General features: G+C 46.5%; 1 protein-coding gene across 1 annotated transcript in view; it reads right to left on the bottom strand.

Moving 5' to 3' along the window:
• LGALS4 (galectin 4) overlaps window positions 1-18,020 on the bottom strand; it is a 32,367-nt gene extending 14,347 nt beyond the window's left edge. Inside the window, exons 1-6 of the mRNA XM_030218364.1 lie at window positions 17,848-18,020; window positions 13,137-13,225; window positions 10,734-10,938; window positions 5,584-5,727; window positions 2,467-2,499; window positions 625-666 (exon numbers count right to left, since the gene is read on the bottom strand). Of these exons, the coding sequence (XP_030074224.1) occupies window positions 625-666; window positions 2,467-2,499; window positions 5,584-5,727; window positions 10,734-10,938; window positions 13,137-13,225; window positions 17,848-17,889 (555 nt within the window). The 5' untranslated portion in view covers window positions 17,890-18,020. The remainder of the gene's footprint in view (window positions 1-624; window positions 667-2,466; window positions 2,500-5,583; window positions 5,728-10,733; window positions 10,939-13,136; window positions 13,226-17,847) is intronic.
• Between the last annotated feature and the right edge of the window lie 6,749 nt (window positions 18,021-24,769).

The following is a 24,769-nucleotide window of genomic DNA, read 5'->3' on the forward strand; positions in this document are numbered from 1 at the left end:
GGTGTGGGCGAAGTGAGAACGTGCGATTTTTCATTTTCAAAACTACATATGTTGGGAAGAGAAGGGTTGCACAGGAAAAGCAGGTGCATCTCTCTGTGGGTACTTTAGGAGTGGAGGAGTAGCCTAGTGGTTAGTGCAGTGGACTTTGATCCTGGGGAACTGAGTTCAATTCCCACTGCAGCTCCTTGTGACTCTGGGCAAGTCACTTAACCCTCCACTGCCCCTGGTACAAAATAAGTACCTGAATATATGTAAACCGCTTTGAATGTAGTTGCAAAAACCTCAGAAAGGCGGTATATCAAGTCCCATTTCCCTTTCCCCCTGGCAATTTCAACAGAAACCCGAACCGGATTTTGGCTCGGTTTTGGCGCCAAATCCAAAACCAAAATTTAGTTGGCCTCTATTTTTACAGACATTAACTTAGCATAGCTCCAGATTTTTTGTGTAATGCAGCAAAACCCAGATTAAATTCATTTGTCCTTTTTGACTTGAAGGTTACGTCGATGTTCTCCCATCTAGCTGAGTGTGTGCTGGCACTGAATAGTTTACAGTTTCGCTACTGGCAAGCATGTGATATTGAGATAAACACAGAAAACAGTTGTTTCCTCTTTTTCAGACACTTACAGGGAAATTTCCAGATGGGTAGGTGGGCGTCGGCATCACACCCTAGAAAACAAACAGAATAAAAATTTCAATAGTCACAGCCAGAGACCTGGTATAACTGCAGAAGCCCAAATGCAGCAAGGGTGATGTAACTTACTGTATTCTTAAGTGATGCAGCACCTTCCATGGTCCACCCATGCGAACCCCCTCCCCTCTTGCGTTTATGCACAACACCACTTATAAACTTCCTTACAGAATAATGCTTAGGTGTTTTGCTGCCACCACTTTTCCCTCTAAGCTGAGTGGGAGTTCTCTAACTCCACTGCAGCCCGTGAGGGGTTGCAGCACTGCCACGGGGGCCGGATCGCTGAGAGGAAGATTTTAGCCATGCCCCTAGCACCACTCCACTCCTCCCAATCACGCCCTTAGTTTCGCCCCACTCCTCCCAACCACTTCCCTAACTCCACCCAGTCACACCCACAATGCCCGCTCACTTTACCTTTTGGCTCCGCCCTTCATGGACCTCGGTCGGCACCAACAAGCAGCTTCCCTCGGGCAGCAGGGGATGGTTTAGTAAAACGTCATCCGCTGCCATGGGACCAGTCTGGCAATAAGAGCTGTGCAGCTCCTATCACGAGACTGGTCCCATGGCAGCAGGAGATGGCATTTTATTAAGCCAATGGAGGAGGAGGCTGCTCAGTAAAAGATCACCACACCCCAGCGGGAGTGTGGGAGATGATCCTTGAAAGCGAGAGACTTGACCAGTATGGAGTTGTGCTACAATATTGTGTTTTTAAATCGCTAGGGACAGGCAGGTTCCCTGGAATCCTGCAGAGTTTTTCTGTTCTTCACTACTGAAAATGTGATAGTGAAACAGCTCCCCCCACTAGCAGGACTGTACGTGGAGGACTCCCGCTCAGCTTAGAGAAAACAGTGGCTGCCACTTCTCTATGTTACTGTGCAAAAGTGACAGTAATGTAATTCACCTTAAGCTACTACTAAAAACATATTTTTAAAAGTGTGTGTGTGTGTGTGTAAGGGAGCAGTGTATAAATCAGGGGCGTAGCCAGAAGATTTGCCCCTGGACCCCCCTGCCGACGACCTGACAACCCCCCCCCCCCTCCCCCCCTACTACAATCCCGTTGTACGTGCAGGACATCAGACTAGAACGAAGCCTTGCACAGGATTGGGAAGAAGAGGACCTCGGCTCGGCTGGCGGGGGTTGGGGTCCCCCACCAGCAAAGGTAGTAGGCGGCGGGAGGGGGGCCGTCGGGTCGTCAGCAGGGGGGTTGGCAATGGCGGGGGGGGGGGGTCAAAGTTGGTGGGGGGGTTAGCAATGGCAGGGGGGTTAGCGGTGCTGGGGGGGGGCTAAAATGTGCCCCCTCACTTCGAGCTCTGGACCCCCCCTCCTGCCGAAGTCTGGCTACGCCCCTGGTATAAATGCTCCCACTCAGAGCTTTACAGGCTTACATAACTTTTGAATTTGACTTTCTATCCTTGGACCTCCTATCATGGTTGTCTTTGTCTGGTGTTCATATCCTCCCTTACAATATAGTTTTGTGTTGTACACCACTTAGATATTATTTAATTAGCAATATATCAAGTAAGGATGATACTTGATACTTACACGTGCTGTAGTCAGGTGTAACTATCCACCAGATTCTGTATAGGTTGTCCAAAATTGGGCATCTAATTTTGTGAGCAGATCACAGATCCATGCATAAACTAATTAGCTGATTGCCGCTGGCTGAATATCTGGCCTGTGCTTTTTTTGTGTGTGTCAATATGCTTTTAAGTAATTACATCCAAATTCCTACATCCAAATCCTTATCACAACTGTGTACAGTCTGTTGTATTACTTACGGGCATGGGGTATGAAGGCGTTGGCATCGGACACTGAAAAATTAAACATATCATAATAAGCCTTCATGTCTTTAAACCGTGATTGAAGAAACTGATTAAATACTTCCTGCTAGGTGCCAAGCTGGTAACCACCTAGTGCAAACATAATTGTGTGTAATACATAAAACCCCCTTCCAGGAATATCCAGGCTCAAGGGCCGTGAAACACCTTTCTTGCTGGAGAGATCAAACAAAGCAATCTCTAGCCCTGCCCCCAGGTTCTCACATTGATATTGCTACTTTAGATAAAATATTGGTGGGGCCATAAACCCAGTGGCCCACCCCAATCCGCTGCCTATGACTCTTCAAGCTTCAATGGGAAGATCGCACATGGATGATTCACTTTTTCACAATCACCTTTGCCCCAGTGAAGAGGAGTGAGGAAACTGAACAAACCTATGATCCCAATGTGCCAATGTTGAAACAGGGAGCAACCGGCAAAGAATATAGCGTTATGTACTCAGGTGGCTAATTTATGAGTTTTTATCACCAAGTCTGAATAACCAAGCCCACAACACACAAATTTGAACAAAGTTCAATGATCTAACAAACAAACAAAAAAACTCTTTATATGGCAGGACATGGAGCTCCACACTTAAAAAACGTGATTCCCAAGTGCTGTCTCTGCCCTTGTTCAGCACAAAAAAAAAAAAAAGCCCCTCAAGAATTTCTGTCAATGGAATGAACGGGATATGAATTAGGGCAGTGGTTCTCAAACCTGGTCCTGGAGGCACCCCATCCAGTCAGGTTTTCAGGATATTCACAATGAATATTCATGAGAGAGATTTGCATGCTGCTTTCCCTTCCGATATTCAGCTTTTTGCTGACCACTGCCGGTGTTATTCCCAGAAATTCAATGCCAGGACCATGTCCAGCTTTCAGCACTGAGCTGGCAAAAAAACATAGCAGGTTAAATGCGATATTCAGCATTTAACTGGTTATGGTGAACCAACTAAAGATAGAATTGACTTTTATGCGGTTACCTTGGCCAGTTCAGTGCAGAATATTGATACTTAACTGGCCAAGTGCTGACTTTGCCCTGAAACACCCCCAAAATAGCTGGATTCAGCGTGGTCACTAACTGCCGCTGAATATGCCTGGTTAACCCCGGACAGGCAATTTAAACATTGGGCTCAACGTGTAAAGTCAAATGGAAAGGTAAGTAAGAAACCTGTGATGGATGCACAAGTGACCTAAATGATATGTGCCAGAAATCTGAACTATAGCATTAACAGCTACGAAATCATAGTAACATAGTAGATGACTGCAGAAAAAGACCTGCACGGTCCACCCAGTCTGCCCAACAAGATAAACTCACATGTGCCATTTTTTGTGTATACCTTACCTTGATTTGTACCTGTCTTTTTCAGGGCCCAGACCATATAAGTCTGCCCAGCACTATCCCCGCCTCCCAACCACCAGCCCCGCCTCCCACCACTGGCTCTGGCACAGACCTTATAAGTCTGCCCAGCACTATCCCCACCTCCCAACCACCAGCCCTGCCTCCCATGTCTTCTATAAACAGAGGACTTATAGTGATGTCAGATTTGTTTTTAAGTTCAAAAATCTTAAATTCTAAACAGAATTCTTTTGGTCAAGATGAAAGGAGACTCTGGAACAAACACAATGCTCATAAGAATAACCATACTGGGTCAGACCTAGGGTTATCACATGTCCGGATTTACCTGGACATGTCCTCTTTTTGAGGACATGTCCGGGCAACAGGGCGGGTTTTGCCAATCTGCCCGTTTGTCCGGATTTCTGGACAAACGGGCAGGCTGGCAGGCGGGCCATCCTATGCTAGCCTCTCGGCCCTCCCCTCCCCTTACTTACTACTCTACTGCCCTGGTGGTCTAGTGACCTCTTCCGCCTTCGGGGCAGGAAAGAGCCCCCTCTTTCCTGCCCAGAGCGCTGACCTGCATTCTGTTGCTGATCTCGGTGCTGATGCAAAATGGCCACCGAGAGTTGAAGTGACCTCGCAAGACTTCAACTTTCGGTGGCCATTTTGAATCAGCGCCGAGATCAGCAACAGGATGCAGGGCAGCGCTCCGGGCAGCAAAGAGGGGGCTCTTTCCTGCCCCGAAGAGGTCACTACACCACCAGGGCAGTAGAGTAAGGGAAGGGGGGTGATGGGGTGTGTGACAGGGGGGAGGGGAATATGTGACAGGGGCGGTGCGAGGGTGTGAAAGGGGGCGGTGCGATGGTGTGAAAGGGGAGGGCAGGGTGTGAAAGGGGTGGGGCAGGTGTGGTGAGGGCGGGGCATGTGTCCTCTTTTTGGTCTGACTATGGTAACCCTAGTCAGACCAATCTAGCCCAGTATCCTGCTTCCAGCAGTGGCCAATCCAGGTCACAAGTATCTGGCAGAAAACCAAATAGTAGCAACATTCCGGAACCCCAAAGAGTAGCAACATTCCAGAATCTCAAATAGTAGCAACATTCCATGTAGAACCCTAAAAAGTAGCAACATTCCATGCTACTGTTCAACTATTAAGAAACCAGTTCTGCTGTATCTCACCCTTTATATTCCATCGCCGAGATCCCTTCAACACACCTCTCTACCAGTGAACCTCAATCTTTCTACACAGCAGGCTCTGCTATTCTAGCACTAAGCTCCCCACATAGACACAGCTCTGTCAATATACCTGCTTCCTGCCCTCTAGTACTCCCTGTTATTCCAGTACTGAAATTCCAACACACAGCTCTGCCAATACACCTCAGCTCAGCCCAGTCCAGCCCTGCAGTTCTACTGCTCACACCACCACACCCACCTGAGAGGCACAGCTGCACTAATTCACCTCACTCCTGCACTGCACTACTCCTTACCATCCAGCAGGGGTCCCATATATTTTGCTCTGCTAATGCACCTCAGTCTTGATGTGCAACACCCTCCAAAAACTGAGAGACACGCACACAGCTCTGCGAATGCTCCTTTCACCGCTGGCCAGGTCAGCTTCTGGCCACGACCAACACTTTACTATCCCGTTGCATCAGAGAAGAAATGGCAGGCTGCTCTTTGTACACCTTATTCTGAGAGATGTTCGTTTAGAATAGGGTGGTATGAAATTGTCTGGCGACTTACCCCTCCCATACCGCCTTGGAATCCTCCGCCACCCATCATATTGACAGACTGAATGGTGAGCTCTCCGTCCACCTTCAGGCAATCCACACGTTCCAAAGGGATGCGATAGTTGAACTCATAAAACAGAGACCCGTTCACATTCACCTGGAAGGAGAAAAGATGTGAGAAGAGGCAAAAAACGCCATGGTATCAATATCACACACGTACTACAGCAAAATGTTAGGAAAATACTACTGAGCTCATTAATATTAAAATGGCTTAATGCAGATCGCAATCCACCAAGGAATGTTAACTATGCACCCAGTGGCGTAGCTGCAGGTGGGCCTGGGTGGGCTGTGGCCCGCCCAGTTTGTACTAAGGCCCATCCAAAATTGTGTCTCTCTCTTGCTGTGGCTGGTGGGAATCCTCAAACCAGGGCCGTGCCAACACGGTAAGTGAGGTAAGCACGGCAGGAGGGCGCCATCCTCTGGGGGGGCGCCCCGCCGCACCATGCTTACCTCGCCCTCCCGCTCCCATGTCCCAACAGCCCGCCCTCTTCTCCCCCCCAACAAGATCCCTTTTAAAATTTACCTCCGTCCGGCAGCGAAGGCACAGCGTCAGTGAAGGAGGCAGCGCTCCCGATGTCTCTACTAGTCTTCCCTTCGCTCAGTGTTCCGCCTTCTTCTGACGTCAAGGAAATGATGTCAGAAGAAGGCGGGACATTGAGAGAAGGGAAGACTAGTAGAGACGTCGGGAGCGCCGCCTCCTTCACTGATGCTGCGCCTTCGCTGCCGGATGGAGGTATATTTAAAAGGAATCTTGGGGGGGGGGGGGGGAGAAGAGGGCGGGCAGTTGGGACAAGGGAGCGGGAGGGCAGGGGAGAGAGGAGCGTGGATGGGAGGGCAGCGATCATTTTCACAGGGGGGGAGGGGCGCACGCACGCCAACTGTTCGTCTGTGGGGGGGGGGCACCAACTGATCTTCTGCAGGGGGGCGCCACAGACCCTTGGCACGGCCCTGCCTCAAACCCCACCATCTAAAGATTTCCTCCTCGTCAGGCAGCCAGTGCTTTTCCAAACGGTAGCTGGCACCACACACCGGCCCCTCTGACCATTCTGAGCTTTCACCAGGCGGAAGCACTGAGCATGTACGCACTACTGGCAGCAGGGTCAGCTCAAGTCAAGTGCTGCCAACTGCTGTTTGGAAGAGTACTGGCTGCCCAAGGAGGAGGAAATCTTCAGCTGGTGCAGTCTGGGGATTCCACCAACTCAGGTATTTAATATCTTGTGTTTGGCGGTAGGGGAAGAGCAGAGCAGGGGGAGGGGACCAGGAAGGGCTAAATTCCGTGCCCATCCATCTTGGGCTCATACCCACCCAAAACTGGCTGTCTGGCTACGCCCCTGTATGCACCTGTCAATGCTCTTGGGCTCCCTGCAATTTTTATGTTTCAGTCATGTTTATTAAACCAACAAGTACACAGATTCAACTGTGTTAGTTATCACATTGAAAAGATTATTCCCACCCACCTCCCGCTCTAGAATCCCACAGTAACTAGGTGCAGTCTGTCTTTTTAATAGGACTTCAGTTCCAGGGATGCAGGTGTAATAACAAGTCAAATATCAAGCAAATAACTTCTTGCATCTGGTGTCAGAGTACCCCAAAAATGTTCCCATATTGCTTGGAAACATTGAAAGCAGCATGAGACAAATCACAAAATGCCATTCGCTCCACTCTCATATGGGCCATCATAGAGGTTCTCCAAAAGGAAAAGTGAGGGCCTTCCCTACAACTTTTAAAGGGGCAGCAAATAATTTTACCTGGGAACAACATGGTTACCTGGATAAATTCAGCAGGTGACTATTGTACCCACTTCACTGTGTGAGTATATTAATACTGGGAATAATATTCGTTGCTAGTTAACTGGGTAGGAGAGGCTCTTACCTAGTTAACTAGTGCCGGCCAAAGATAGTCCCAACAGGATATTCAGAAGCACATAACCAAATAGTCCCCTGAATATCCTGCCTGACTACCGGTAAGTGATAGGATGGCCTGGAGGCCAGGGGCATAGCTACGTGGGGCCACAGGGGCCTGGGCCCACCCAGATTTGGCCCTGGCCCCTACCGACCCTTTCGACCCCCCCCTTCCCACCGCCGTTAACCCTCCCCCGCCATTGGGTACTTGTGCTGGCGGGGGTCCCCAACCCCCGCCAGCTGAAGTCCTCTTCAGGCAGTCTCTGGGCCGGCGCGTTGCTGCAGCTGATGTGGAAGCCTAGGATTCTGTTTCTGTGTGAGTCATCCTGACGTCCTGCATGTTCCTAGGCTTCCACATCAGCTGCAGCAACGCACCAGCCTGGAGACTGGCTGAGGAGGACTTCGGCTGGCGGTGGTTGGGGACCCCGGCCAGAACAGGTACCTGACGGCGGCGGTGGGGGACTCAGGGGAGGGTTGGCGGCGGCGGGAAGGGGGGAGGGTCGAAAGAGGAGGGATGGCGGGGGGTCTGCGGCACTGGGGGTGGGGGCTAAAATGTGCCCCCTCGCCTCAGGCTGTGGCCTCCCCTCCCGCCGAAGTCTGGCTACGCCCCTGCTGGAGGCGGAGTCAGGATGGAGCCAGGAGTTACTCTGGTTGCCTGTCCCTTATAGATGTTGGTTTAAGGTTCTGTGCCTTGCTCACAGATCATTACACTTGGGTTCCCCTTTGTATCGCTCTTCTGTCACAATTCCCTACACTCCCTCACATTCGCTGCACTCTCTAGACTCCCATCATTTGGTTCTCTCGTCACCTAAAAATGCCCATTATGAGTCTACTATCATTCAGCTTACTTCTTTTTAGCACCCTTTCTCTGGAACAATTTGCCCCTTTATCTACGGTCTGAAATATCCTTTCCCAAATTCGAATCCCTCCTCAAAGCTTACATCTTCAAATTAACATTCGGTATTCAATTAAACTTGACCACAGGTGGACGCGGTAGACCTGCGACACCTCAACAATCGGGATGAGAAATTAGGAATCAGTTCTAGCTTTAGAATGTATGCCATATGATAAGCCTACTCAGTGGCGTACCAAGGGGGGGGGGGCGGTGGGGGCGGGTCGCCCCGGGTCCACGCTGCTAGGGGGGGTGCCGTGCGCCTGTCGGCTCTTCGTTTTCATGCTCCCTTTGCCCCGGAACAGGTTACTTCATGTTCCGGGGCAGAGGGAGCATGAAAACGAAGAGCCGGTAGGCGCTCGGCGGCACCCTCCCCCCCCAGCGGCGTGCACCCGGGGGGGGGTTCTTTTGCCAGGGGATCGGGGGTTCTTTCGCCGGGGAGGGGGGGCGTCGCGCTGTTCTGGGGGGGGGGGGGGGGCGCTGCACCCGGGGGCGGGGCGCATCAGCGATCCGCCCCGGGTGTCATCCCCCCTAGGAACGCCACTGAGCCTACTCTGTCCTACTTATTGTGGCGTTCTTTTCCTTTATATTTGTGTTTATTGGATTGTAAACCACTGAGACCGGTATCAGAATCAGTGGCCTATCAAATATTTAATAAACAAACAAACATTTGGCAAAAAGACTTTTCTACCATAACTATACCAAATTATTAAATCAAATCAGGACATCTTGATGTTGAAATTAGCAAGTTAAATGCGACTAGCAGTATTGTTGGTTTATGTTCCAAGACTGCATCATATTTGATTGCTTATATGTGGTTGGCATACATTGCCAACTCGTGTTTAATCATTAATGACTGTAACCTGCAGAGTAGTAGGTGTGGCTCTATATGCCATGTAGATCTTTATCTGTCGTTTATATTACTATGCCACCATGCATTCCAATAAAGCTGTGACCTTGTATGCCAACATGGCTTGTTTGTGGTCAATCTAGGTGATGTGGGGGAGGGGAGGGAGCACATATCTGCCTAAGTTACCTAGAGTCTTTTCTCTATGTGCATCATAAAAGCTCAGAAACCCTCGCCTCTTTCTCTAGTAGAACCTCTCGATTCTTAGGACAATGTGTGACCTTGTATGCCAACATGGCTTGTTTGTGGTCAATCTAGGTGATGTGAGGGAGGGAGCACATATCTGCCTAAGTTACCTAGAGTCTTTTCTCTATGTGCATCATAAAAACTCAGAAACCCTCGCCTCTTTCTCTAGTAGAACCTCTCGATTCTTAGGACAACGTGTGACCTTGTATGCCAACATGGCTTGTTTGTGGTCAATCTAGGTGATGTAGGGGAGGGGAGGGAGCACATATCTGCCTAAGTTACCTAGAGTCTTTTCTCTATGTGCATCATAAAAGCTCAGAAACCCTCGCCTCTTTCTCTAGTAGAACCTCTCGATTATTAGGACAACGTGTGACCTTGTATGACAACATGGCTTGTTTGTGGTCAATCTAGGTGATGTAGGGGAGGGGAGGGAGCACATATCTGCCTAAGTTACCTAACGTCTTTTCTCTATGTGTATCATAAAAGCTCAGAAACCCTCGCCTCTTTCTCTAGTAGAACCTCTCGATTCTTAGGACAACGTGTGAGTTGAGTATACGGAGGCCACCTTTCTCACAGAGTCTCCTTCCATTACATCATGTGTCTGGGGGCAGATGCTAGGAAAATAAGAGAAAAAGGAGACCCCACCCTCATTTATTTTTGATCCTGCCATTTCTTCCTGCTCCTTTGGACTTCCAGCTCAATTGGAACTAGGGTTGGGATCTGGTGCCATGAGCCTTAATTCACAGCTATCTGGGGATTTTTCATAAAATGTATCATTCTGATACATCAAGCCCAGTATTCTGTTTCTAATCGTAGCCAATCCAGGCCACAAGTACCTGGCAAGATCCAAGCCTTATCACTAACACCCAGCGAGAAAGAGTGACTTTCCCAAGCCTACATGACTAACAATGATTTATGGACTTTTCCTCCAGGAACTTATGTATTTTATATCCCCTCACAGTTCAGCCAGTTCAGTCATCGCACTGGCTGTCCTCAGCTGGGGGCCATATATCACGTCTCCTTCTGAAATATGCAATCATGGGTCTAAGAACTGGCCACTAGGTGTCACCATTGTATGACTGCTGTGAGTACCAAAACCACAGCAGCCCCAGCTCCAGCTAACCTGGGGAACAGAAGACCTGAGCACAGGTCTCCCTGCGTGGAAATAAACAACACTGTCATGAGCCAACAGGATTACATCCCACACTCCTCCTTACCTGAAAGCAATTACTATTAATGATGAAAATGAGTTCAAAATGCTTTCCTTTGCGAAAGGGCATATCCTTCTTACGTTCTTCTGAGCGCCAAGAGCCCCCTTCAAAACTGTTGAAGACCACCTTGTCATGTCCCTCAAAACGAGGGTTAAAATGGAAAGCGATGTCTGCTCCATCATGCTGCCCACAGGCAAAATTCACGCGAAATCTATTTTTTAAACACAAAGAAACAGACTAGTAAAGGAGCATTAATAAGGATTCCATGTCCAGGGTCATAATGGTAACCTCTTAACAGTATCCAAATCTACAACACATCTGATTTATGGACTTTTCCTCCAGGAACTTATGTACTGACTTCCTATTGCAATGCATTTTGTTTGTTTTTATTCAGAACTGATATTTTACAATTTTATATTTTATAATTTTTTTAAATTTTTTTAAAATAGTTTTATGTTTCATTTATTTGAATCATATTTATATATAATAAAAATTGTATACATCTATCACTGTGTGGTCTGTATGTGGAAAGGCAGTTTAAAAATAATAAAATGATGATGAATATGCATTCTAGGACATGAGGTCCTATCACTGCAATTAAAAGATCATGGCTACAAATACCAGAAGGCTCTGAGAAGAATACTTTAAAAAGAAAATCAAATCATAATTTCTCACATGTGACACTGGTTCACACTCTCTTTGTGCTGTTTCCAAGCTCATTTTCAAAGAGAAAATTCCTAAAAAGAGTTTCTCCTTTGAAAATCTTGCAGCAGCGGATTCTCTAGACTACATCACATACTTTGGAGTATAATGTGTGGGGTAAAGAACATGCAGGGATTACATAATTACCCCTACACCAGCACCAACTCCAGGGCCTGTGCAAGGGCATTGCTGAATATCCTTACAGACCATCTTGTCACTATCTATATAGTCACTATACAGTACCTGGGGTATCTTCTCCCTTCCTGTACAATGGCATTGCTGAATATCTTCTCCCTTCCTGTGCAAGCGCATTGTTGAATATCCTTACAGACCATCTTGGCACTATCTATATAGTCACTATACAGTACCTGGGGTATTTCCTTCCCATGTTTGGAAGAATAACAAGTTCGGGAGACTTGTGGGACTGTTTTTAAATGAGCACGAGCACATAATCACGTCTATCTCTCACTCCGATTGAGGAAAAAAAAATTCACATCTTGTTGTGGAGCATGGAGAATCAGTAGGCCATCCCAAGATAAGTACTTCATGTATATAATACTGATTGTTCACCATCATTATTCAGTATTCAATGTTATACAGTGGAGGAGGAAGGGACTCAGTGCAATGATGTGGGCTGAACTAACCATGGTTCAATCATTCGGAGTGATTGAAATGTTACACAGCTGAGCCCTGTATAATTATTTGTAGTTTAGCTATAACTGGGTAGGCTTTGATAAGAGCACTACCCAAGGAAGTGTGTTAGTTAATTTATAGATTAATAATTAAGAGCATACATAAAAAGAAAAAAATATATGAAGGATGTTCAACGGTTTCTATTTGTAAGAATCACTATCTGCATAGTGCCAGGGTTGTCTGGGGCGGAGCTTAAGCAGAGTTAGACGTTTTGTGGTTTGCAGAGATAGCCATCCCACTAATCAGATAACTATCTGGATAAAGTTAGCAAAAAAGGCTGTAATTCTGAATATTAAACAGCAGCTCCTGTTCAGATAGCAGCTCTGAATATAGCGAAGATACTTACCTGTTGCAGGTATTCTCAGAGGACAGCAGGACATCAACGTCTCAGAGGACATCAACGTCCGCATCGGCCCACGTGTGAGAATAAGCAGCCTGCTTGTCCTCGGAGAACTTGATTTACATCCACTGCAATGACTGACATTTAAAAATAACGCTATCTGCCAAGGCCAGATATTGGTCAGTGAGAAGAATTAGGAGTTTGAAAGTTACTTGAGCATGATCAAGGCTGAAGAGTTATCAAGAGCGCTTAATTCCCATGCACTGGCCATGTTGTTCTTTATCAGAAGTCTGGCATTCATGTGACTGCAATCCTAGCCAACCCAATCCCACGGAAAGGGCCATGGATCCAAGTGAGAAAAAAAAAAAAAAAAAGAGATGCAGGGCTTGTTAACAAAGGTGGAAACTGGCACAATTGCTAAGGTGTGTCTAGTTGTTACAGATATGACTATGGATCCAGCATTATTCATGCGCTGCAGACAGAGAAAGCTGCATTCTCCAGCTGCTGTGGAGAGAAGACCGTTTCCTGTTGCTCTGAATTTATAACATGCACGGGACTCATTGTAAAGTGACAACAGGAGAAGGCACTCTCAGGGTGAGCTGGAGGGATCCTTTCTTGAACAGAGGGGCTGCATGAAATTGAAAACATCCTACACAATTGTAAGTTGTCCTTACCCTTTGATATGTTTTTCAAGGGTGCCCTGGATATACACAGACATCCCAGGTCGTAGACCGCCATAGACTGGACTACAGAAAGGGACGCCCTGAAAGAAAGAGAGAGATGTTCAGAGTTAGATGCAGTAAAAGCTTTTTTTTTTTCCTACTTTGGAGATAATTTTAGAGGATTTTTGCACGTAAACTCTTGTCTATCTGTGTAAAAGGTATCATAACATTACCCCACCCATACAGTTACACACAGTGACAAGAACATTAGCATTTTAAGTGACCCAAGGGTAGGCGTGTTCAGGGCTTCAACATTGAATATCCAGATTTTTTTTGAGCTGGCTAACATATCTTTAAGCCAAACCGCTTACGGATAGGACTGCTATTTATGCAGCATGATTTAAGTGGTTTACTTATGCAGTCAAAGACTGAACATCAACACTTAACCTGACTCTGTCCCTGGAATGCCCACCAGTTAGCCACTTTTGAAAATCAGTGCTTTTTCAGCGAAGGTAACTGGTTAAGCGTCGCTGAAAATGAGTGGATAGTCGTGAGCAAGCGATTTAACCGGTCGACTTATATATGGAAAAACACGTTTTGACAGTGCCAAACCACTCAGAGAAAAACTGCACTGGCTTCCAATTAAGGAACGTATCACATTCAAAATCTGTACGACAGTTCACAAAATCATCTACAGCGAGGCACTGGGATACATGACAGACCTCATCAACCTACCACCCAGAAACACCGTAAAATCAGCAAGATCATACCTAAACCTCCATTACCCAAGCAGCAAAGGACTCAAATACAAATCCACCTATGCTTCCAGCTTTTCCTACCTGAGCGCACAATTGTGGAACACACTACCAAAAATAGTAAAAACCACACTCGACCACATGAATTTCCGGAAAGCACTAAAACCAGAACTGTTCAGAAGGGCATACCCCACCGACCCAACAAAAAAAACCTGGCCATCTGTGACACAACTTAACCAAAGATCGTAACAGACATATCCTAACTCTTCCTTTCCTCTCTAAGTTCTCCCCAATTGTCTTTACCGTACATGTATCTCACTCTACCATATCACCCTGATATTAATCGCAACTTGTGTTTGTTCATACCGAAATCGGTTAACGCCGATTATGGTACCATGCAAGCCACATTGAGCCTGCAAAAAGGTGGGAAAATGTGGGATACAAATGCAACAAATAAATAAATAAATCATTTTGACTATCTACCAGTATATGTCTTTTTTTTTTTTTTAATTACATTTGTACCCCGCGCTTTCCCCACTCATGGCAGGCTCAATGCGGCTTACATGGGGCAATGGAGGGTTAAGTGACTTGCCTAGAGTCACAAGGAGCTGCCTGTGCCTGCAGTGGGAATTGAACCCAGTTCCCCAGGACCAAAGTCCACCACTCTAACCACTAGGCCACTTCTCTATGAAATAGCCTTCAAATTGATCCTAGGGGCTATAAATTTCCCTCTTTGGGGGCAATCCTATAATTTGGCCCTCTATTCTGTTATGGAATTTAGTTGCCCATGTTCCATTATAGAAGCCTAGGTGCACTGACACTGGCTTATGCTAACATTAGGACCACATAGCTGGCACAAGTGATGGTATCTAAATGTGGCAGGGATGATTGTAATATACAGGATTCTATGTCCTGCCCGTACTCCACCCCTGTGTATGCCCCACCCTTGCAAATACATGGTATGTAAGTTAAGTGGGTATTTGCAGAATAGTACCCCAATAGAAGAAGGATTTAGTGCCCTTTCGGGAGTACTGAATGCGCTGAATTCAGACATACAAGACTATTAAGCTAAGTTGAATTTTTGATTCAGAATTTTAAATTCTATATATTTGGGACAGTACACTACATATGTATGTTTTTAAGTGCATAAGTAAAAATAATTAAAAAATTAAGAAGTATAAGAAAAGATGAACAATTTTTGTCCAGCTGCTGTGGTTGGGCGGAGGTTTTTGACCGATGATTACAACAAATAGGCAACGGACTGAGATTGTCGGAGTGCCTCGGGCTTGCATTGCAGGTCTTTTTCCATTTATATGAGGTCTTTTCCCCCGATTTTTTTATATAATTGGTGTATATCACTGGGCTGATTCCGCTCGCTCTTTTTGTGTATGACTATTTGCAGAATAGTTCAAAAAAATCCGCAATCAAGCGGAGAACTCGAACGCCCCACGGGAAAACACAGATATGGGTAAAAAGTGGGATGTTTGACCACGGAAATACAAATCCTGGAGACAATATCATAAAAAACTTCTTTATTGAAGAAAAGACTCGACACAACTGTTGTGTTTCGGCCTACAGGCCTGCATCAGGAGTCTACCGCTATGACGTAGCGTATATGAATCTGAAATGCCTGAAACACGATTTGGTCTGTGTGACGAACCAAACGTAAAGTGATTGGCTATATTACAAAAGTGGTCTTGAAAAAGACCTTTCGTGGTAAGCTTGTCCGTAGCGGGTCACTAGGAGAAGTTTTTATGATATTGTCTCCAGGATTTGTATTTCCGTGGTCAAACATCCCACTTTTTACCCATATTTGCAGAATAGCAAATAGACACCCTGCTAGCACTTACACATATGTGCTAGCATTCTAAACATTTACATACGCAGCACACACAAGTAAATGTGGCACCTCAGTTGTAGAACTGCCCTTCGTGTGACCATGGTAAAATTGCTTAGTATATGTGCCAGCCTATAGAAAGAACATGTGGATTCTGTTTATAAGGCAGTATGCATATTATTCTGAATATTATTATACCAATCAAATCAAAACTTCTCCCCTTCAGCATTGGGAACTCTCTCTGTGTATCCTATTGCCCTGTTTCTCCGAGATTTCCTAAAAAAAAAAGTAGGGTGGATTTTCTAACTTACTATGAGTCGTAAAAAAAATCTGCCATCTGTTACTTCCTGATCAGCCACCAACACCCCTCCCTAAACCATGTGAACACGGTATTTTTTTTTTGCTGATCTAAATTACAGTGATCTCTCGGTCATAACGATTGCAATATACAGAGGTTCAGACACCAGACTCCTGATGCAGGCTGAATAGGTGAAGTCTTGGATGTGTTTGAATAAAGGTTTTTACTACAGTGAACATCGTTTAGTTCCCATTTGTGTGTCACCTTCATTCACTGTGTGGTGTGTGTCTTCGAGACTGCGAGGGTCCCTTTGTGGTTCTGTGGTATCATCTGGTTAACATTCAGTCAGCGGCATTCAGCGTTTCTTTAAACACTGACCACTACCAGCTTGGACAATCAGCGCTAGATCCTATCCAGACACCAGCACTGAAGATCCAGGTATTTGGTGGTGGCTTGATGTGGGTACGGTCAATATTTATTTCCTTACTTCCTTTCTTATATAGTGTCTGCAATGCTGTACCCCATAACTAAACAGGCATAGTCAGGGTTGCCTTTTCTGTGTTCCTCCTATATGCAGAGTTAGCTATGTGGGCCCACACTGAATATCAACAGTACCCGTATGGAAAAAGGCTAAAGAGGTTAGGGCTCTTCAGCTTGGAAAAGAGACAGCTGAGGGGGGATATGATTGAGGTCTATAAAATCCTGAGTGGTGTGGAACGGGTGAAGGTGAATCGATTTTTCATTCAAGACCAGCGGACACCCAATGAAATTGCATGGAAATACTTTTAAAAACAAATAGGAGGAAACACTTTTCACTCAGAGAATAGTTAAGCTCTAGACCTCATTGCGGAGGATGTGGTAATGGCGGTTAGCTTATCTGGCTTTAAAAAAAGGTTTGGACAAGTTCCTGGAGGAAAAGTCCATATTCTGTTATTGTCCTGGGATTGGCAGCATGGAATCTTGCTACTCCTTGGACTTCCGGAATCTTGCAACTCTTTGGGATTTTGGAATCTTGCTACTCTTTGGGATTCTGCTAGGTATTTGTGACCTGGATTGGTCACTGCTGGAAGCAGGATACTGGGCTAGATGGACCATTGGTCTGACCCATTATGGCTATTCTTTTGTTCTTAGCTCCTCTTTACTCTTCCCCAGCACTACCAGCCAAGTGGCACAATGGTCAGAGCTGATATTCAGTGGCATTCTCAGGTTAAATGTTGCAGAATATCAGCTCCTGGGAGGCTCAGCATAACATAACTCTCCGTTCAGTTAAACCACTTTGAATATAGGCCCTGTTGTCTTTTGCGCTTTCTGTTCCAACTTGAAGAAAGAGGTGCCAGATCCTCACATGCTAATCAAGAAATGGGTTGTTAATTTAATATTTGTTTTTGTTTGCTAATCTTCATTTCTTAGGAAAACATCACAGAAAATCACTGCTTATTCCATGAAAGAAACTCCCTGACATTTTGTCCCTACAGGTAAAACACTAAGAAATTTGACTGACACCACTCCCAGACATGGCTGCCCTATCTACCCTCTACCAGTCATTCATACACACACTGGCACCATGCCACAGAAAGAAATCTGCCACTTCATTCTTTCCCATTTTCTTCAAACTACTCAATAATTTAAAAAATTTACACGAATAAAAAACCATTTAATGAACAGTGCTCAATGCTGTCACTTGCAACCACGGCATTTGCTATCCTTCAAAATAAACCCTATAATGAAATACCCCTGAAATCAACCCCTAGAGAAACCCCACCAATGTGACAATGGACCTTCCACATGCTTGGCTTTATCATGAATTGGAAAGTTGCATTAATTCATACTTACTGGGTTATATATAGGTTGGCATCCTGGTGCTGGAACGAACATGATTCTTCTAGATTACTGGTATCACAGTGGAGGAGGGTGCTGTCAAATTTCAGAGACTGTTGAAAAGGTTCCTTATATAGCCAGAGAGGTGGGGCACTTTTTATCTTGCCAAAGCCGAACTTTCACCCTCATCAGCTGATCCCTCAGTCTCAAGACTGAATTTCACCTGCATTTCATTTGAAATGTCATTTTATGAGGTCTATTGGAAAAGCGTATTATTCAAAGAAGGTTAAGGATGTGCAAAAAGTGTGTCCTTGGGAAGCCTACAGTCTAAACCAAAATCTATAACTAAATCAAACGCCTTCGCTCCTGTTTTAAGATAAAGTTGTGCAATTTAAAAAAAAATACCATGAACTCAAGACTGCAGTCATGTGGGATGCAGAATGGAAAAAGCAGCACAGTTATTCAATCAAACTGAGAATGCCTTTCACGTTACACATTTTAAACGACTAATTGGTCATATGCAGCAAAAGATGTCTGGCTTCCCTTTTTAGCTTCAAGTAGATAATAGGGGAACTGAAGGAACTGCTTGTGAATTTTTCTGGATGACACTCAGGGAGCGATTTAAAAAAGCGTTTCCATACCTTTTATAAAATTGTCCAGGTTATAGGCACGTGGAGCCTGTTTGCTATAGATTTCCCCAAACTGTCCAGAGGCATTCATGTGGCTGGAAAGGGATAACCATTCATATTATACCAGTGTGTTTTTTCTAGCAAAAAAGGTGCCGGTGCTCAAATGCTAGGCCACCCTTCAGGGGTGAGGTGATCACTGACAGACCCACCCCACAATGGCCAGGCCCCCACAACCAGTCACAGAATCCATGACGAAGGCAGAATTGGTGTGTAGAGCCTGAGCTCTTTCATTAAAACTTGGGGTCCATAGGTCAGTTTTAGCAGACAATGGAAAAGGTGCCGGTTTTCAGTACCCCCTCAAAAAAAGCTCTGCATTATACACATAGGAAGCAAGTCTATAAGCAAGTGTCTCCTTTAAGGCACTTCAATGCCATATGACGAAACCCTATTGAATAATGGCATCTGGACTCCATTATAGAATGCCAGCAAAACCCAGAATCAACACAACATATTTATACACCCACAGTTATGCAGTTACACCAGACCTGGCATAACTGCAGCAAGGGTGCATGTAACATAGCAACACAGTAAATGTTGATCAATCCAACCCAATACTCAATAAGTTGGCCGGCCTGGCTGCTGCCCGACACCCCCTGCACTGCTGCCCCCTACCACCACAGCTGATGCCCCCTGCTGCCCCCTGTCCTACCTGAAGGGCCCTGGTGGTCTAGTGGTCTCTGTGGGGGAGGGAGGGAAAGCATGTTCTTTCCTGCCCGCTGTGCTGCCGCTGTTCCCCCGCCTGCTGGTTTTCAAAATGGTGGTTGAGACTTCCTGCAGTGGTCTTCCGCAGGGAGTCTCAGCCATTTTTAAAATACGGCGGTGCCAGGCAGAGGGAATAGCGGCAGCACAATGGGCAGGAAATAACATGTCCGCCCCCCCCCCCTCACAGAGGCCATTAGATCACCAGCGGTGCACCTTTAAAGGTAGGTTTGGGGAGGGCTGTAGTGTGCGGCGGGCATCCGGGCAGAGCCTCTGGATCCCCTAGAGCCTCTGGATTCTTGGGCATTGCCCAGTTGCCCGAATGATCAGTCTGCCCCTGGTGGCCAGAGTTGAATCTGGCACTTTGCACAGGTTCCACTTCTTTATGCTTAAACACTGGTATACTTAGAGGCTCATTTTCGAAAGAGAAAAACATCCAAATCAGTAGTTTCAAAACCTATTTTGCAGATGTTTATCTAGGCATTTCGTCTGCAATACATCCAAATGACAAGGGAGTGTGTCGGGGCAGGCTTAGGGCGTCTTTACAGCCATAATGGAACAAAACGAAAATGTCTAGGCTGAAAACTTCAACGTTTTGCTCTAGACCTGTTTTTATAATGAATAAGGCACAAAAGATGCCCTAAATGACCACTGGAGGGAATCAGGGGTGACCCCCTTACTCCCCCACTGGTCACTGACCCCCCTCCCACCCCCAGGAAATGTGAATAGAAATAGTACTCACCAGCCTCATATGTTATAGCCAGGTCCATTAGAGCAGCATGCAGGCCCCTGGAGTAGTATAGTGCAGTGAAATGCAGACAGGTGGACACAGGCCCATATCTCCCCCTACCTGTTACAGTTGTGGTAGAAACTGTGAACCCTCCAAAACTCAATAGAAACCCACTGTACCCCTATATAGGTGCCCCCTTCACCCATAAGGGCTAGTGTAGTGGTGTACAGTTGGGGGCAGTGGATTTTGGAGGGCTCAGCAGACAAGGGAGCAATGGTGAGATGTGTACTAGAGAGCTGCACGAGAACAGGGTTAGTGGGAATCCTGCGGTAACCGCGGGGATGGACCTAGGTTTGCGAGGATCCCGCAGGGATGGACCCAGGTCCTGCAGGGTTCCCATAGAAGTGTAGGTGAGGCAAGGCTTGCCGTCCCTCCCCCAAGCCTCAGGGTGCCCTCCCCGAACATACCTCAATACACCCTAGTGATCTAATGGTGTCTTCAGGGCAGGAAAGATCCCCCTTTTCCTGCCTGCTGCCACTGATCCTCCTACTGCTGTCGAGACTTCAAGTGCGGGCCTTGCGAGACTTTTGAGGGGAGGTGGATGAATGGAGTTGTGCATGGAGGGCATGGGTGGAAGGGAGCAAGGGGGCTGTAAAAAGGGTCAAGGGAGCTGGAAACATTTTTGGTAAGGGTGACATACATAGAGGGTGGAAGGGAAAAGGGGAACTAGAGCAGGGAGAGGAGATGGAGAGGAGAGGGGGACATTCTGCTCATGGATGTTTTGGAAGTGTGCATCTTAAAAAATTTTTTTATTTAAGGAGTATGTAAGAAAATGCATTTGTTACTTTTACCAGTATTTTCACTGCTCATAGAATCTGGCTTTCTTGCCGGGGGGGGGGGGGGGGGGGGGGGGGGGGCAGGCCTGGGTATGGAGAAGATTACGTGCAGCAGGGATGGGTTAAGATTCCTGTGGGGACTGGTTAGATTCCTGCAGGGATGGGCAGTGCTTTTTTTTGTAGAAAAAAAGGTGCCAGTACTCATTATGGGCGGGGTCACCACACATGGCTCCACCCCTATGATAGCCACACCCACATTAGCCATGGCGCATATAAACAGACATCATCTCTCTATATATAAAAGGCACCTCCAACGTTCCAATGAAGCCTCAAGCCGGAAACTTGAGGCGCCCGAGATATCCGGTTTGGCCTGCAGTGTAGCTCTGCCCTCGCATCAAAACGCGATGACGCAGAGGGCGGGGCACGCACAACGCACGAGTTCCAGAGATTCAGTGACAGCAGCAGGGAGTCCCACACATTCAGTGACAGCAGCAGAGACAACACTGCGAACTTTAATCACAAACTCGCAACCAAGTGACGGAGGGGGGGGGGGGGGGGGGTGTGGAACTCGGAAGGGAGGGAGAGAGGATGGTGGGCGGGAAATTACCTTGCTAGCGTCCGTTTCATTTTTTTCCAAAATGGGCATTTCTTACTAGTTGAAAATATTATACTAGTATAGGAGAAAAAAAATAACGTGATTTTTTCATTATAAATAATTTCTATAAGTTGTTACATTTCCAGTATACCCAGTGCAAAATAAGACAGCAGATGTAAATTCTCAAATTGGACATATTTCAAACACTAAAATGAAAATAAAATGATTTTTTCTACCTTTGTTGTCTGGTGACTTTGTTTTTCTATCCATATTGGTCCCAGTCTCTGATTCTGCTGCTATCTGTTCTCTTAACTCCATTTCCAGGGCTTCCTTTCCATTTATTTCTTTACTTCCCTCCTTTCTTCTTCATTTCTTGCCATACATCCATAAGTAAAAGCTGGGTCCTCCTCCATGGAATTGACTGGAGGAGGTATAACGTGGATCCAGCTTTTGCCTATTTTCTCCATCCATGTGCAATTTTTCTCCCCTTTCCCTCATCTCCATCCATGTGCATCTTCTTTTTTTCTTTCCTCCCCTCCATCCATGTCCAGCACTTCTCCTCTCTCCTTCCCTCCATCCATGTCCAGCATTTCTCCTCCCCTGTATCCATATAAAGGAATAATTCTCTCTCCCCTCTCCTCCATCCGTCCAGCATTTCTCCTCTCCCCGTCAATCCCTCCATCCATCCATGTCCAGCAATTCTCCTCTATCTCCTGCTCTATTCTCCATCCATTTCCAGCATTTCTCCTCTCTTCCCTGCCCTCCCATCCATGTGCATCTCCTTCCTCTCTTCCCTCCCCTCCATCCATGTCCAGCATGTCTCCTCTCTCCCCTCCCCTCCCATGTCCAGCGATTCACCTCTGCCCCCTTCCCTCCCCCATGTCCAACGATTCTCCTCCTTCCCCTGCCCTCCCCTCCCATCCATGTCGTGATTTTTCTCTGCCGCCTGTCCTCCCCTGCCATCCATGTCCAGCGATTCTTCCCCCTATTCTCCCCTGCCACCCATGTCCAGCGATTCTTCTCTGCCCCCTATCCTCCCCTGCCATCCATGTCCAGCAATTCTCTCTTCCCTGCCCTCCCCTCCCATCCATGTCCAGTGATTCTCTTCTCTCCCCAGCCCTCCCCTCCGTCCAGCAATTCTCCTCTCCTCTGCCCTCCCATCCATGTCCAGCAATTCTCTCTTCCCTGCCCTCCCATGTCCAGCAATTCTCTCTGCCCTGTCCTCCCCTCCATGTCCAGCAATTCTCCTCTCTCCCCTGCCCTGTCCTCCCATCGATGTCCAGCAATTCTCTCTTCCCTGCCCTCTCCTCCCATCCATGCCCAGTGATTTTCCTCTCTCCCCTCCATGTCCAGCAATTCTCTCATCCCTGCCCTCACATCGATTTTCAGCAATTCTCTCTTCCCTGCTCTCCCCTCCAATCCCATCGATGTCCAGCAATTCTCTCTTCCTTGCCCTCCCCTCCCATAATATCCAGCGATTCTCCTCTCTCCCCTGTCCTCCCCTCTCCCATGTCCAGCGATTCTTCTTCCCCCAACCCATCCTCCTTCTCCACTGCCTGCCAGAGAAGCGATAGAAAGGCTGCCAGCATCGGACTCAGCAGTGCAAACGGTGCAGCGATTGAGAGAGGCTGGCAGCGTCGGAGCTTCTCTCTGCGAGTCCCGCCTATGCAGAAACAGGAAGTTGAAACTACGTAGGCGGGACTCGCAGAGGGAAGATCCGACGCTGCCAGCCTTTCTCAATCACTGCCTGCACCATTTGCGCTGCCGAGTCCGACGTAGTAGTAAGTAGGGGAGTGAGAAGAAAGGGGTGCAGGACTCACCGGGGGGGGGGGGGGGGGGGGGGGGAGGTGCCAGTACGCAGTACCGGTGCATACCGGCACAAAAAAAGCACTGGGGACGGGTTACATTTCCCGTACAACTCTCCAATGTGAACCTGGGAGCATTTATATGAAGTCCACACTACTACTACTACTAATCATTTCTATAGCGCTACTAGACATACGCAGCGCTGTACACTAGTGCTCCATTGCTCTCCTGGGATGTCTGGGGGACCAGTCTGTTAAAAATGGCAGCCCCTCCTGTATCCCAAAGGTTTGATTTTCTACATTTTTCACTTGTATGTTTTTAAATGGCCAGAAAAATTAAACAGAGCACCAAATCTTGTTATTTTTGACAAAAAGATAAACATTGTGTGGTTTCGAAAATGGCTATATTTCATAGGATTTTGGACATTTAGCAAAACGTTCAAAGTTCGACTTAGACATCATATTGAAAATGCCCCTCCCTGTAACTTTGTAAGTCTACGTGCTTTGAAAATGAACATCCTAATCTCTGTCTCTCCGTCAATTTTGGGGCCCAGGTCATAGAAGTCTGCCTGGCACTGGTCCTACGTCCCAACTACTGGAGTTGCCATTGAAGGCCACTCCAGCCTTGATCCTGATCCGTTTTTGCCACTTACAGGAACCAGACCATAAATGTCTGCCTGGCCTTGGTCTTACTTTCCAACCTCTGATACTGCCGTCAAAGTTCACTCCAGTTATGAGGTCATTTAAGTTTTGCTTTAATTGGATTCCATCCTTTTCTCTGTGTTTATCCCACACAGTATTGAATTCAGACACAGTTTTTGTTTTCACAACCTCCTGCAAGAGGGCATTCCAAGAATCCACCATGCTTTCTGTGAAAAAGTATTTCCTGACGTGTAACTAAGTGTTCTGTAAGTTACATCTAATTGGGAATCCTGCCATGTGTATACCTGTGTGCTATAGCAGTTACAGGTACCTACAGCATGTAGGACACTTATTCACATGCTATTTTTCTCTACACTTGTGCATATAAAGCGGTATACGCCTCGTTACAGAACTGCCTTTATAGAGGACTAATATTCAAAAGAGCTTATCCAGTAAGCAGGACCTGCTAAGTGTCAGTGAAACCAATATTCAGCGACATGATCCAGAAAGTACCGGGGAGGTCTATGGGCAGAGCTGGATAAAAGTCAACCCCTATCCAGATAGCAGCAATTATAAGCACCACTAGCAAGATTAAGTATCCGTATATCCTAAGCAGTGCTACGTGTACGCAGATTGGCTATCCAGAGTAGTAGTGACTGCAAACTCGATATTCTGTGACAGCCACTATTCGGATACTGCAATTGAATATCTAGATTTTTAATTATTTTTTACCCACGGTGGCCAGCGCAGGCTCAATATTACTCTCTAACTTTATAATGCACATATATTAAATATCAAGTGTAATTTTGTGTGAATATTTTCCAGGGGCAATTTTCAAATGCAAAGCTTGGGCGTATTTTCCCTTCGAAAATTGGTATAATTTATATGCATACCTGCATAGGCAGCCTGTTATTCAATTGCCCTCTCTATATGCGAGAAAT

This window comes from Microcaecilia unicolor, chromosome 11 (assembly GCF_901765095.1).
Source record: "Microcaecilia unicolor chromosome 11, aMicUni1.1, whole genome shotgun sequence".
NCBI classification, from domain to species: Eukaryota; Metazoa; Chordata; class Amphibia; order Gymnophiona; family Siphonopidae; genus Microcaecilia; species Microcaecilia unicolor.